General features: G+C 61.4%; 1 protein-coding gene across 11 annotated transcripts in view; it reads right to left on the bottom strand.

The window, feature by feature from the left end:
- The window catches only part of MEF2D (myocyte enhancer factor 2D), a 59563-nt gene continuing 46868 nt past the window's right edge, over positions 1 to 12695 (bottom strand). For 5 of the 11 annotated variants that reach the window (XM_062631647.1, XM_062631652.1, XM_062631650.1 and 2 more), the window contains 6 exons: positions 11153 to 11209; positions 7344 to 7537; positions 6716 to 6736; positions 3829 to 3958; positions 1029 to 1269; positions 1 to 347 (listed from right to left, as the gene is read on the bottom strand). In XM_062631647.1, coding sequence (XP_062487631.1) covers positions 17 to 347; positions 1029 to 1269; positions 3829 to 3958; positions 6716 to 6736; positions 7344 to 7537; positions 11153 to 11209 — 974 coding nt within the window. In that variant the 3' untranslated portion in view covers positions 1 to 16. The remainder of the gene's footprint in view (positions 348 to 1028; positions 1270 to 3828; positions 3959 to 6715; positions 6737 to 7343; positions 7538 to 11152; positions 11210 to 12695) is intronic. The other 6 variants (XM_062631657.1, XM_062631655.1, XM_062631658.1 and 3 more) reach the window with 3 other exon arrangements.

Below are 12695 nucleotides of genomic sequence, written 5' to 3'. Positions count from 1 at the left end.
GATGGCGAGGAGCCCGTTATGTGACCCAGGTATCCAACCGCATGCGCTTCACGGAGGGGCTCTCGCCCTCGGGCTCGCTGCTGGCTCGCAGGAGGCCCAGGGAGGAGCCGAAATCGGGGCGGGCGGGATCATCCCGCTCGCTGCTGCCTTCGTAGGAGCTGGTGTTGCTGCTGAGGCTGTCGACGGGCGAGCGGCCGGTGGGCTCGTGCCGGGGCTGGTGGGGGAAGGTGCTGAGCGGGGTGGCAGTGTTCCTCTCCCGGTTGGGCGAGACGGGCTCCGACTTGATGCTGATGTTGGGGTTGGTGTTGACAGTCAAAGTGGTGGTGTGGGATAAGTGACTCCCTTGTCTGGGCAGCCGGGAGGCAGCGGGGGAGAGGTTGGGAAAGGAGGAGGAAGGGAATGGGAAGGGAGGAAAGGGGGGAGAAAGGGAGGAGGAGATAATGGGAAGTTGCTCGTTATTATCTCTGCCGTGGCCTTTTAGGTGCCGGAGCACAGAACTCATAACCCGCACCCAAAGGAATCCAGAACGGCCAACCTGGATGAGATTATGAATCTGATTCCACGCTAGATCTGGACTCGTGGTGAGAACTAAGGGTTATGATGACCCCAGGAATCACAATCCATGAGCTCACCACGAAACAGTCACTGCCGCGCCAGGATCAGACCCTGCACAACTCTAACGGGCAGCATCAATTGAGTGGCCACTGGTACCCATTATCAGAATCATTGAGCCAAAGGATGGGTTGGGTTGAAGGGGCCTTAAAGCTCATCCAGCTCCACAGGCAGGGACCCCTTCCGCTGGAGCAGGATGCTCCAAGCCCCTGTGTCCAACCTGGCCTTGAGCACTGCCAGGGACGGGGCAGCCACAGCTTCTCTGTGCCAGCGCCTCAGCACCCTCACAGGGAAGATTCCTCCTAAGATCCCACCTCCATCTCCCCTCTGGCAGGTTAAAGCCATTCCCTTTGTCCTGCCCCTGCATCCCTTTGCCCAAAGCCCCTCTCCAGGTTTCTTGTCAGCCTTTCACTTACATTAAATTCCCTAGTGATACAGGAACCAGATGCTGCTGCGGCTGCTGCTGCGGCTGTTGCTGCTGCGGCTGCTGTTGCTGCTGCTGTTGCTGCTGCTGCTGCTGCTGTTGCTGCTGTTGCTGCTGTTGTTGCTGTTGTTGCTGCTGCTGCTGCTGCCAGGCAGAGATGTTGCCAAGGGACAGCCCCCCGGGTGAGCTGAATGCTGGCAGCGAAGACAACTCAGCGCTCGGCAGCTGGTAATCTGGAAAGGAAGGAGCCCTTCGGTCACTTCAATGTCAAAGCTTCTCCAGCAGAGCCCTGAGGACTGCGAGGAGATGGAGACCAGGGGCACACACCAGCCACGACTTAGAGAGGCTCAGCTACTGCAGGGAGTCACACAGGGAGGCTGGGCACTGGACATCCCAAACTGGGTTGGGTTGGAAGGGGCCCTAAGATCACCCAGCTCCAACCCCTGCCATGGGCAGGGACCCCTTCCACTGGAGCAGACTGCTCCAAGCCCCATCCAACCTGGCCTACTCATTGCTACTCCTTGCCCTTTGGTCTTTTACATCCGAGGGTGGTTCCCAGCCACAGACATCACCACAGGCTTCATCCAGGCTCTCCCCCTCTCCTTCTCCTTTCACAGCCATTCGCCATCACTCCCAAGAGCATCCCACCATGGTTCGCTGCCCATCACCACTTGGGTTGCAGGGATGCAGCAGCCCCAAGCCCCCTTGTCCCTCCCAACCCTGTGTGCCAGGAGCTGGGGGCTCGGCCACCCCAAAGCTGCTCCATCCCACCCCAACCCTGACCCGCTGTCATTAGAGCTGGCAGCTAATGAGGCATCTTCTGCCAGCCTGATGATAGAGTCATGGAACGGGTTGGGTTGAAGGGACCTTAAAGCTCACCCAGCTCCAACCCCTGCCACAGGCAGGGACCCCTTCCACTGGAGCAGGGTGCTCCAAGCCCCTGTGTCCAACCTGGCCTTGAACACTGCCAGGGATGGGGCAGCCACAGCTTCTCTGGGCACCCTGTGCCTCAGCACCCTCACAGGGAAGGATTTCACCCTCACATCCATCCTTCTCCCATGATCGGGACATGGGGCAGGCTCAGGGATAGGGGCCACGCCAAGAGCCCCCCTGCCCCACGCCCCCGCGGGCAGCAGAGGGCGCTCTCCGCCCACCGCCCTCTGGTCCATTCCCCCCCCACCTTTGCACGGTGTGGGGCGGGGATGAAGGATGGGGGTGATGCTCTTCCCGAACATGGAGCATCCTGCTCCGGTGCAAGGTGTCCCTGCCCGCGGCACGGGTTGGAGCTGGAGCAGCTTTAAGGCCCCTTCCAACCCAAACCATTCCCTGCTGTGCCCCCCTAGTGCCTCCTCCTGCTTTCTCGCTCTCGGTTTGGGCGTCCCCACCCCAGCGGGGGCCCCGCTCGCCAGCAGCAGCCGAGCACAAAGAGGTGGCTGCAAAGGTGCTGAACCGCTGCCAATGCCGCGGGCTGAGCCGAGCACACCCTGCGAGAGGCCCAGGGCCTGGCTCTTCGCCCTGCGCAGCCCTTTCACCCCCCCAGCACCAGCTCTTCTGGTTGAGGAGCTCCTGACACCCACTGCTTATGGCAGCCGCCACCACCACGGGCAATGGCAAGAGCTGGAGCCACCCCATAGACTGGGTTGGGTTGGAAGGGACCTTAAAGCTCCACGGGCAAGGACACCTTCCACTTGCTCCAAGCCCCATCCAACCTTGAACACTGTTAGGGATGGGGCAGCCACCTCAGCACCCTCCCAGGGAACACGATCCCATACCTCTTTTGTCACGTTTTACACGAGTTTCCCATCTCAGAGCTGAGAACAGTTGGGTTTGACCCAACCAGGCTGCAGAGCAGCCATGGGGAAGGGCAAGCCTGGCCAGCGAGAAGCTCAACATAACCACACAGCTCCCACCCAATGAATAGGATAACCCCGGAAAGAACAAGCCCCAGCGGCCCAGGCTTGGAGCTTGCTCAGGGCACCTGCAGCCTCCAGCAGGGTTTTCATGCAGGCGATGACAACCCCGATAACATCCCAGCCACGGGCACGGAGGGAGCCCGCGTGGGATCGCTTCCGTGCCTGCGGTCACTGCAGGAGGAAAACCAGCCCGGGGAGCTGGAACCCAGCTCCTGTCCCCACGCGGAGAGCACAATTACAGCCTATTTTGGGCCCTTGGGCTGGTGGAGCACAGGGCTGGGGCTGCCTTGCACGGGGTGTGTGGGGGGGGAGAGGAGCCTCCTCGGCACGCATCCTGTGGGCTACACCTACTCATTAGGAGAGGGAGTTCCCAACGTGCCTATTCCGGGCTCTTCCAGACAACCAGCTTTTGACATCGTGGCTGCTCTGAGCCCCAGTGAGCTATGGAGGACATGCAGCGAGTCCTTAAGGTCCTGGTGGATGGGTTGCAGATGATCCCCCTCCATTCCCATGGCCCACAAGCAGGCTGGGTTGCATTCCTCCCAAAGTTTTAGGGGCCCCGACGCTCATTTCCATTAAGCCCCTATTACAACATCACCCCCAGCTCTCAAGAGCATGCAGATGGGTGGAGCTGTAATTAGCACCCACTTAAAAGCACCTTCAAGCTGCCAGCACAGCGCAATCCTGCCCTCACAGCCCTTGTGCATGGGACAGGGAGCTCTTAGGGGGCTCAATACTGGTTCTCCCCTTGATTTCGATGCGGTGAAACCCTTGGCAGTGAGCCCCAGGAGGGATGATGGAGGTGAGGAGGGAGGGCCGGGCGCGTGCTTGCAGCAGCACCTACCCCTTGCCCATCACGAAAGGGCTGCGGGCTCTTACCTGTGTTGTAGGCTGTGGGCATGGCAGAGAAAGGCAGCCCCTGCGTCAGCAGGCTCGGGGTGGCCACGGAAACAACTGGTGTGGTTAAGGAGTGAGCTGCCTGGGAGCCACCCAACCGCTGCGTGTTCTGCTGGGGAAGCAAAGGGAGAAGGGGTCAGGAGCCCGGTGCATTGCACTTGTTATCCCCCCCAGACCTCAGTCTGCAGCTGCATCCCCCCCCTCCTCTCCAGGCATGCACCAGGCTGTGAAGCATCCGAGGCTGTGGGGCTGAGCAGGGCCACTCCTCACTGCAGCAAGGTGCAAACCACCCCATCACATTGGGGGCCCCTGTGGTGTTCATCTGCAGGTCACTTGGCATTGGCCTTAGGTCACCTTGGTACCCAGGGCTGGGCTTCACCCGCAGGGACCCGCGATGTCCCTGCATGCACGGAGGGGATGCCTTGGTTTGCATCCGCCCTGGGGTAAAAAAGGGTGGAAGTTCAGGTTGGAGACAAGGCACAAGCTCTTCCCTGTGAGGGTGCTGAGGTGCTGGCACAGGGCTGCCCCATCCCTGGCAGTGCTCAAGGCCAGGTCGGATGGGGCTTGGAGCATCCTGCTCTAGGGGAAGGAGCCCCTAGGGGCTGGGACTGGAGGAGCTTTAAGATCCCTTCAACCCAGCCCATCCCGTGGCCCTCTGGTACCCTTCAGCAAGCCCAGTGCTCAGCCCCCTGCCCGCTCGGAGCCCTCCTGAGGTTTGGGGGACTCGGGCATTAGCAGGTCCGCTATGGAAAACTCCTGCCTTTGGAGCTGTGCACGGCAGCCTCCCCCCAGCCCCACGGCTTTCCAGGCAGTGACGTGGGCACATCCAGCCCTGTTTACAAGGCAGATAAGCTGCGCTGTCTCTGCTGAGCTGATTTAAATCGGCCTCAAGAGGCTTGCCTCTAAGCTGAAGCACCCTGGCACCCGTCACCTCGTGAAGCCCAGGGCAGCGCCCAGCTTAAATCAGTGCCTGGCACTAGGCTGCCTGCATCCCCAGGGCCTTGTGGGGCTGGCTGTGGGTTCATGGCCACGCAGGAGCCGCCTGGGATAAGGCTGGAGGCTAAAACCCCTGCCCTGGCCACCTCCGGAGGTGAGAGCCCCCTGCACCCACACGCTGCCTCCCCAGCACCCATTGAAGGCGATTACCGGCGCTCTAATTGCTCAAGCCCTGGGGCTGCAGGAGCAGGTTTATCCTGGCCCCTATCCCGCTGGCAACCACCCTGGGCCATGGCCGCAGCCTGCGGGTTAAGGAGGCTGCAGGGAAATGCCTTCATGGGGGGCAGAATTCAGCCCCATCCCGCTCCTGCCTGCACCAGAGCCTGAGCTAGACCAGCAGGATGCGGCCCCACAGCCCCTTTGCCCCCCGGTAGCTGCTTTTCCTGGGAGAGCACGGGCATGGGGATGAGTCCGACCACAACCGAGGGTTGGGATGAGGGGATGCTGTTGAGCAGGGGGGTATCAGCGCTGGGAACGGGGCAGCAACCACCCACCCCTATATTTACACCATGAGTGTGGGGATGCCGGACCCGGATCCGCATCCTGATTCATGCAGGAAGGATGCTGAGGGTGCGCACGCTGCCCCAGCCCCACACTGTGCCCCTTGCAAAATGCTCCTGGTTGCAAAGCACCACGTTATAAAGCCATGCAGGAGGTGAGCCCGTGCATCACCATGGGCTTGCTGACAGGATCCTGCTCCAGCCCTTGGATGAGGGGCATAGGGGGGACACATCCGGACCCCCTTAAAGGGCTCAGAGCCTAAAACTGCACCCCAAAAGCAGGCAGGGCAAAGGGTTAAGGGCAGCGCGAGGGGCAGGTGACTCATCCCTGTGTGCATGACGAGGTGGGAGCTGCCATGCGGAGAGATGTGGTGTGTAGGTTGAGCAATGTGGAAGGAGCAAATCCAGGGAGAAGGTTAACGGAGCAAGGCGAGGGGGGGATCTGCACCACGAGGGGTGAATCCACAAGGACAATGCTGGGTTCTCCCCTTCCCAATCCAGCTGTGCCGAGGTCCCTGTCCCCCCTGCCCGGGTTTCATCCCCCCATCGCCACCTCCTTGCGCTTCCCCTCCAGGCAGCACCCAAGCCGGTGAGCTCAGCCTAGCAATGAAGGCTGCTCATGCCAAGCGGGCTCATTCCTTGCCTGGAGCAAGCTGCTCCTCCTGCTCGGAGACAGGCAATGCCCTCTGGCAGCGGGACTGGTGACATGGGAGCAGATGGGGAGGCGGGAGCTGACTGCTTCCACTCTGCGCATGGGGAAACTGAGGCACGAAGCGGCTTGGGAGGGGGTTTGAGGCACGGAAAACAGCACAACTCGAGGCTGCCAAAGCTTCCCCCTTGGCCAAGTGGCTCCTCGCAGGCTGCCAGAGGCATTGGCTTACTCCCGGGCTGCTGGAGAGCTTTTCCCTGGCTGCTCGAGCTGCATCCGAGAGCAGCGCTCGCCCTTCCCTCGCTGCGCTGACCTGGCGCCCATCTGCCTTGCACCAGAATAGCAACAGAGCAGAGTGAATCATTGCCACAAACAAGGTGGCATTCACTTTGCTGGCACGGGAGGGCAGAAAAACCCCCCAAAGCCATTAAAAAGAACATGGAATGCTGCCCCCCGTGCACAAAGGAGGTTTGGGGGGAGGCAGGAGGCAGCCAGTGGCTTTACATAATATCCTTCGTATGGGAAGAGCCTGATTTCCTCCCTATCTCTCATGTGGTGGCAATGGGCCGGGTATTCCCGGAGGGCAAAGGGAACAGCGTCCACCCCCTGTGATGGCCCCATGGCAGGGCAGGATGTGAGGACCAAAGGGACAAGCAGCCCATGTCCCATCCCAACCCGTCCCCCCCTACCCCAGCCACGATGCTCATCTCAACAGGGAACTCACCAGAGCCAAGTGGTCCTCAGTCTGCGCGCCGGAGAACAGGGAGAAAACCAAGAGGTACCATTAACACCAACCAGCACCACCACGCTCACCAGCCCCGCGCCCTCGCCGACCACTGGTCATACTGGTGGCCAGCACAGGGCTGTTGGCATCCTGTTGTGGAGCCTTTGGGCCCCCTGCAATGCTCCAGGCTTGGGGAAGAGCATCTGGAAACCGCTCACGGAGCTGGGGATGCTGATGGATGGGAGCTGAACGTGAGCAGCTTGTGCCCGGGCAGCCAAGAGGCCCCCAGCATCCTGGCCTGGATCAGCACCAGTGTGGCTGCGGGGCCGGGGCAGGGGTTGTGCCTCTGTACTGGTGAGGCCACAACATCCCTGCAGGCGGTCACGTCACAGGGCCCTCAGTGCCATGGGTTAGTGCTGGCCTTGGGGAATGGGTCGGACTGGATGAGCTTAAAGATTGATTCCCTGGTTCCGTAAACGGGAACCCAAGCCCCATCCCGCTCCCAGTGCGACGGCAGGGAAGAGGCGCCCGCGCTGCACCGGCTCCGTCGCAAAGCCCCCCCTGCAGGGTGCCTGCTGGCACGGGACACGCTGCCACCGCGGCGGCCGGGCTCTGCCTGGGCACTCACCAAGTGATGCATCAAGCCCTTGCCGCTCTGCGAGGTGATCACGCGCAGATCCGGCTTGCGGCTGTTGCTGGCGAGCTGGGTGCCGTGCGCCGGCGGCGGCGGCGGCGACTTGGCTGGGATGATCTTGCCCAAGCTGCTGCCGTTGGACACGGGAAGGAGCCCCGGGGAGGCTCTGGCGCTCACGTAGCCGTTCCCTGCAGGAGAATGGGCGCCAGAGAGGATGGAGGTGAATGCAGGGCGCTGGGAAATGGATGCACCGTGAGCAGCGGGGAACTGGGGCTATGAGCTGCAGCAGTACTGCAACAGGGCTATGAGCTGCAGCAGCGTGGCACTGGGGCTATGAGCTGCAGCAGTGCTGTGATGGGGTTATGAGCTGCAGCAGCCCTGCAGTGGGGCTATAGATGCAGCAGCCCCACACTGGGGTTATAGATGCAGCAGCCCCACACTGGGGCTATGAGCTGCAGCAGTGTGGCACTGGGGCTATGAGCTGCAGCAGTGCTGTGATCGGGTTATGAGCTGCAGCAGCCCTGCAGTGGGGCTATAGCTGCAGCAGCCCCACATTGGGGCTATGAGCTGCAGCAGTGCTGTGATGGGGTTATGAGCTGCAGCAGCCCTGCAGTGGGGCTATAGATGCAGCAGCCCCACACTGGGGCTATGAGCTGCAGCAGCCCCGCACTGGGGCTATGAGCTGCAGCAGTGCTGTGATCGGGTTATGAGCTGCAGCAGCCCTGCAGTGGGGCTATAGCTGCAGCAGCCCCACATTGGGGCTATGAGCTGCAGCAGCCCCACATTGGGGCTATGAGCTGCAGCAGCCCCACACTGGGGCTATGAGCTGCAGCAGCCCCACATTGGGGGTATGAGCTGCAGCAGCCCCGCACTGGGGCTATGAGCTGCAGCAGCCCCGTGTGCCCCCAGGCTCCCCAAAACCCTCCTGCACACCAAGCAGGCTCAACCACAGGCCCGGGGCAGGTACCTGCAGCCTCCCCAGCACTCAGATGCCTGCAGCGGGAGCATCCTCCCCAGCACGAGCAAACCAACCTGCCCCAAGCTGCCTGCAAGGGGCAGCTCCTCGACCTGCAGGAACCCACCGCTGGCACTGCAATACCAACCAACAAATGAGAGAGGCCTGATTTGCAGCAAGGGCTCTTTACACTGCTCGGGCAGGGTACCGGGGCCCTAGCAAAGGGGGATAATTCCTGCTCCGTTCACTTTTAAGGTCTCTTTATGGCACCAGAGCAGCAAAAAAAGGGGGGCTGTGGCAGAGCGAGGACTCAGTTCGCTGCTCCCACTGCCCCTTTGAAGAGCTGAGGTTCCCTCCTCCTCCTCCTCCTCCTGCTGCCCCACTTAAGGATTTTATGTGCAAAGAGGGATGGGGAAGCGGGGGGGGGGGGGAGGGAGGGAGAAAGAAAAAGAAAGGAAAGGAAGACAAAAATGTAAAAAGGAAAAGATTTGATGAACATCAGGAAAGGAATAAATTGGATCAGATTACTGTTCTGATGAGGGCTGGGCTTGCTTTATGAATAGGCCCCAAAGATAGCAAAGCGTTTAGCAATCACCAGGATTCAGCCCTCATATTCATGGCACGTTAGACCAGGAAAAATAGGTCGCTGATTGCATTATTAATCGCATCGAGCATCGTGCTGCATCTGCAGTTCAGCAGGCGGCTGGTGGCAGCGCCGCCGCAGCCCCGGCGCCTGCTCAGCAGGGACCAAGCCCCAGCCACCGCCTCTCCCGGAGCCGGCCCGGGAGGACCACGGCGTTCCCGAGCTCAAGCAGGCCACGGACCCGGGGCTGGTGCCGTGGGTGCTGCCAGGGATCAGAGATGCGGCGCGGGAGGGATGCTGGCGGCGGCAGCGCCACGGAGCGGATCTGTCCCCAGGGAGGAGCTCTCCCAATCCCAAATCACCGTGGGCAGCCGTAGATCAGGTCCCGGCTACCCCAATGCACCATGAACCACATGCATTTCGCTTGCAAAGCCCCTGGCTTTGATCTCTATGAACAACAAAGGTGCATCAAATGCTCTGGGTGACCTCTACCTTGCAGTGCCGGTGGCCACGCAGAAGCCAGTGGAGGCAAAGCCAAAAGACACGTGAAACCCCACAGCATTCCCCTTCCCGAGATGGCACCGACACGGATGCCCCACAGTAACGGCCCCTTTGAGGGGCACGCACGTCCCTGTGCATGTCGGAGCACTCGGGGCCGCCTTTGCACCACCCTGGTGTGAATTAAAGCCCTGTGCCCTCGCCAAGCTGGGGACACCCAGGGCACAGCACCCTGGCGATGGGGCAGGCAGGGTGGGCAGCGTGATTCCCACCGCCGCGGGCACTGAGGACGGATGGGGCACGCCATGGGTGCGCGGGATGCAGGGACGCAGCCCGCATCGCAGCGCATCATCGCATCACGGCAGGATGAGGCCAGAGGCACCCGGTGGCTGATGATTCAGAGGCAGCAGGTGATCACACTGCAAGGAGGAGGAGGAGGAGGAGGAGGAGGAGAAAGAGAAGGAAGAGATGTCCCAGGTACCCAAAGCGGTGCCAGAGCCGGAGCCACGCGCTCAGCCCGCAGCCGGCGCAGGGAGCCCCAGGGAGGTGTGGGGCCAGCGGGGTTCCGGGGCTGGCCACGGCCGGGCTGTCCCTGCTCCTCGCTCCTGTTTCCTGGAGCAGCAGCAGGAACGCAGGGAATGCTCCGGTGACGTCAATGCTGACATTCACGGGCCCTGCCAAGCTCCGCGCTGCCGCGGCTGCTCCCCGCAGCTGACGTTGGGGTGGCCTCCGGGATGGGGTGGTGGGGGGGGAAAAGGGCCATGAAGGTGGTTGGGGGCTGCAGCACAACGGCCCCAGTAGAGCCCCGCGTTGGGAGATGCCAACCCCATGGATTGCCCCAATAGGGTTTGCTGCCCTCCCGTGCTCACACGGCGGCTGCCACCCATGCACAGGGTGAAGGTCAGGCTGCGGTGCCAGGGAAGGGCATGGGCAGCCCCATCCACACCACCGGTGGCACTTGGGCTCTGGTGTGGTTTGAAATGGGGTGGGGGGGGGCAAAGCTGAACTTCATCGTCCGCCTCTGTGCTGGAGCCCCACTGCAAAGAGCTCCCTGCAGAGGGTGCTGAGCCAGGCCAGTGGTGCAGGGCCGCCTTCCCCCTCCACCTCACCGGCATGGCCAGCAGCCACGCTGCTAAGCCCTGGCCCGCAGCCCACAGCTGCTTCCCAGCAGGATCCAGGGGCTCCGGAGGCACCGACGCAAGCGCTGGCCCCAAAGAGCTCGCCCCGCAGCCGGCGGAGCGGAGGCAGAGCACGGGGCAGGAGGTATTATTAGAGCACTTTATAGCTGGGGAGCTAAGCCACAAAGTCTGAGCCTTGTTAGCAGCGAGGCTCTCGCAGCGGAAAGGACCTTAATGAGCTTTTTGCCTTGCAGTAAAATACCTTTATAGGGCCCGAGCGCAAGGAGGAACCGGGTGTTAAGTGACTCACCCCAGGTCAAGGGCAGGAACGGGGAGCTAAACCCAGAGCTGCCCAAATCACGGTCCTCAGTGGCCACCTCCATCAGCCCCTTGGTTTGCAGCGATCCCAAAGAGCCAGGGGAAATGCTGGCCCCAGGCCATGCACCCTGCTTATGGGGTCCCTACTGAACCCAGCAGCCCCAGTGAAGGCGCTGATGGTTTTGGTACGTGAAGGGGGTCCCCGCACCAGAATCTTCCCTTTGCACTTCTCCATCGACCAACGGTGCCAAATGGCAAAGCAAAATCCTATGCTACACACGGGGAAACTGAGGCCAGGAGCAGCAAACCGAGCCAAGGGCTCTTCACTTACCCACAGGGCTCGGGCAGGCTCCGTTCGTGTTGTTCAGGTCTCCCCCCAGCATCGCCCCTGCAAAGCAATAGGAAACATGGGATCACCATCCGCTCGGGACCAGGGTGAGCATCCCTCCTTTTGGGAGGGAGGAAGAGGGAGAGCGGGAGGGAGGGACGCAGGGGAAAACGAGCAGCGCTGCTCGTCCTGGGCAAAATGAGCAGCATTCCTGGTGATCAGGTTGGGAAACATTACCCAGGCATATCCATTTCCTTTGGGAAGGAGCCAGGCAGCACAGGAGCCTGCTCCAAAGGAGGCAGCTTGGAAAACACTGCGCCTATTCTATTCCAAGCCCCGCTTTGGGGGGACACGGGGGGCTGGTGCTGCTGGAGAAGAGAGCCCCAGCAGCAAGACGTGAAACACAACCTCCCCTGTAATGTTCACACCGAATGGAAACCATCCCCGTGCTGCCAGGACGTGGCTGCGCTTCGGCCTCCCGTGGTCCCAGCGCTTGGGAAGCGCCGCCGCTCCCTGCTGTGCCGGGAAGAACCATTCCAGAGCCCTTCTTATCCCAAGAAACCGAAGGTTTCGCCTCTCCCGCAAGGAGATTTTCCTTCTTTGCAGCCTTGTTGGCAAGCTGTTTCTCAAAGCCACCTATTGACAGCCCGAGGGTGCCTTGGCCACGCTGCAGGCAGTGATTTTCCAGCACCGGAGCTGCAACCGCAGTCATCCCGGAGCCCTGGGCAGGGGAATGAAGAGCCTCGGATCCCAAAGCCCTCCATTAACCACTGCCCAGCCCTTCCCAGCCCAGATGGGGAAGCCTGAGCCACAAACCTTTTCCTTCCAGCCCCGTGCTCTTGGTTTGAGCTCGCAAAGCCCTGAAAGCAGGAGAGCAGGAGGGCTGAGCCGCGTCCACGCAGGGAAATGTGCTTGCTCCCCACATGGGAACAGGACCGGGGACGCTGCGGGTCCCTAAAGCCTTTTACAGCTTGAAATAGGGGAAGGCTCCAAAACAAGGCACCCTTCTTTCGTGTGATCACCACAAAGCGGGGCCATCCCCTTGGGGGAGTGATGCCAGCCCCATTCCCAGCCCTGCAGACCCCCTTGGGTCCCTGAGCTGGCACTGGCTCCTGACCCAAGGCTGCGCCGCGCGTTGGCTTTGGGAACGCGGCTCCGCTCGAGCCCGTTGCTGTAAAGAAAAGAATGAAGGGGAAAAAAGAGTTCTAACATGCAAGGCCCTGGCTCCTACAAACAGGATTCGGCCGTGTCCCAGGCAGGGAATGAATGAGATGCAGATGGTTGGACTTGGAACACCTCTGTGCTCGCAACCACAAAATGATCCCCCTTCAGATGAGCGCCGGGATGGAAACACGAGGAGCCTCCAGCGCCTTCTGCACCGCAACCAAGCCTCTTTCTTTTCAGCAGAGGGGCCTGTGAGAGGGCAGGGACCCAGAGCTACGGCTTTCCGTGGCCGAGGAAGGCTCTGCTGCTCAGGCTGCTCTTTTTAGAGCAGGAAGGGCCCTCTCCATCAGGTCTGAGGGCTCATCGCGGTACCCGAGCGCTT

This window comes from Pezoporus occidentalis, unplaced genomic scaffold (assembly GCF_034315485.1).
Source record: "Pezoporus occidentalis ecotype Australia unplaced genomic scaffold, CSIRO_AGI_Poc_V1 ctg370, whole genome shotgun sequence".
Taxonomy (NCBI): Eukaryota; Metazoa; Chordata; class Aves; order Psittaciformes; family Psittacidae; genus Pezoporus; species Pezoporus occidentalis.
This window is presented reverse-complemented; position numbering and strand designations above follow the sequence as displayed.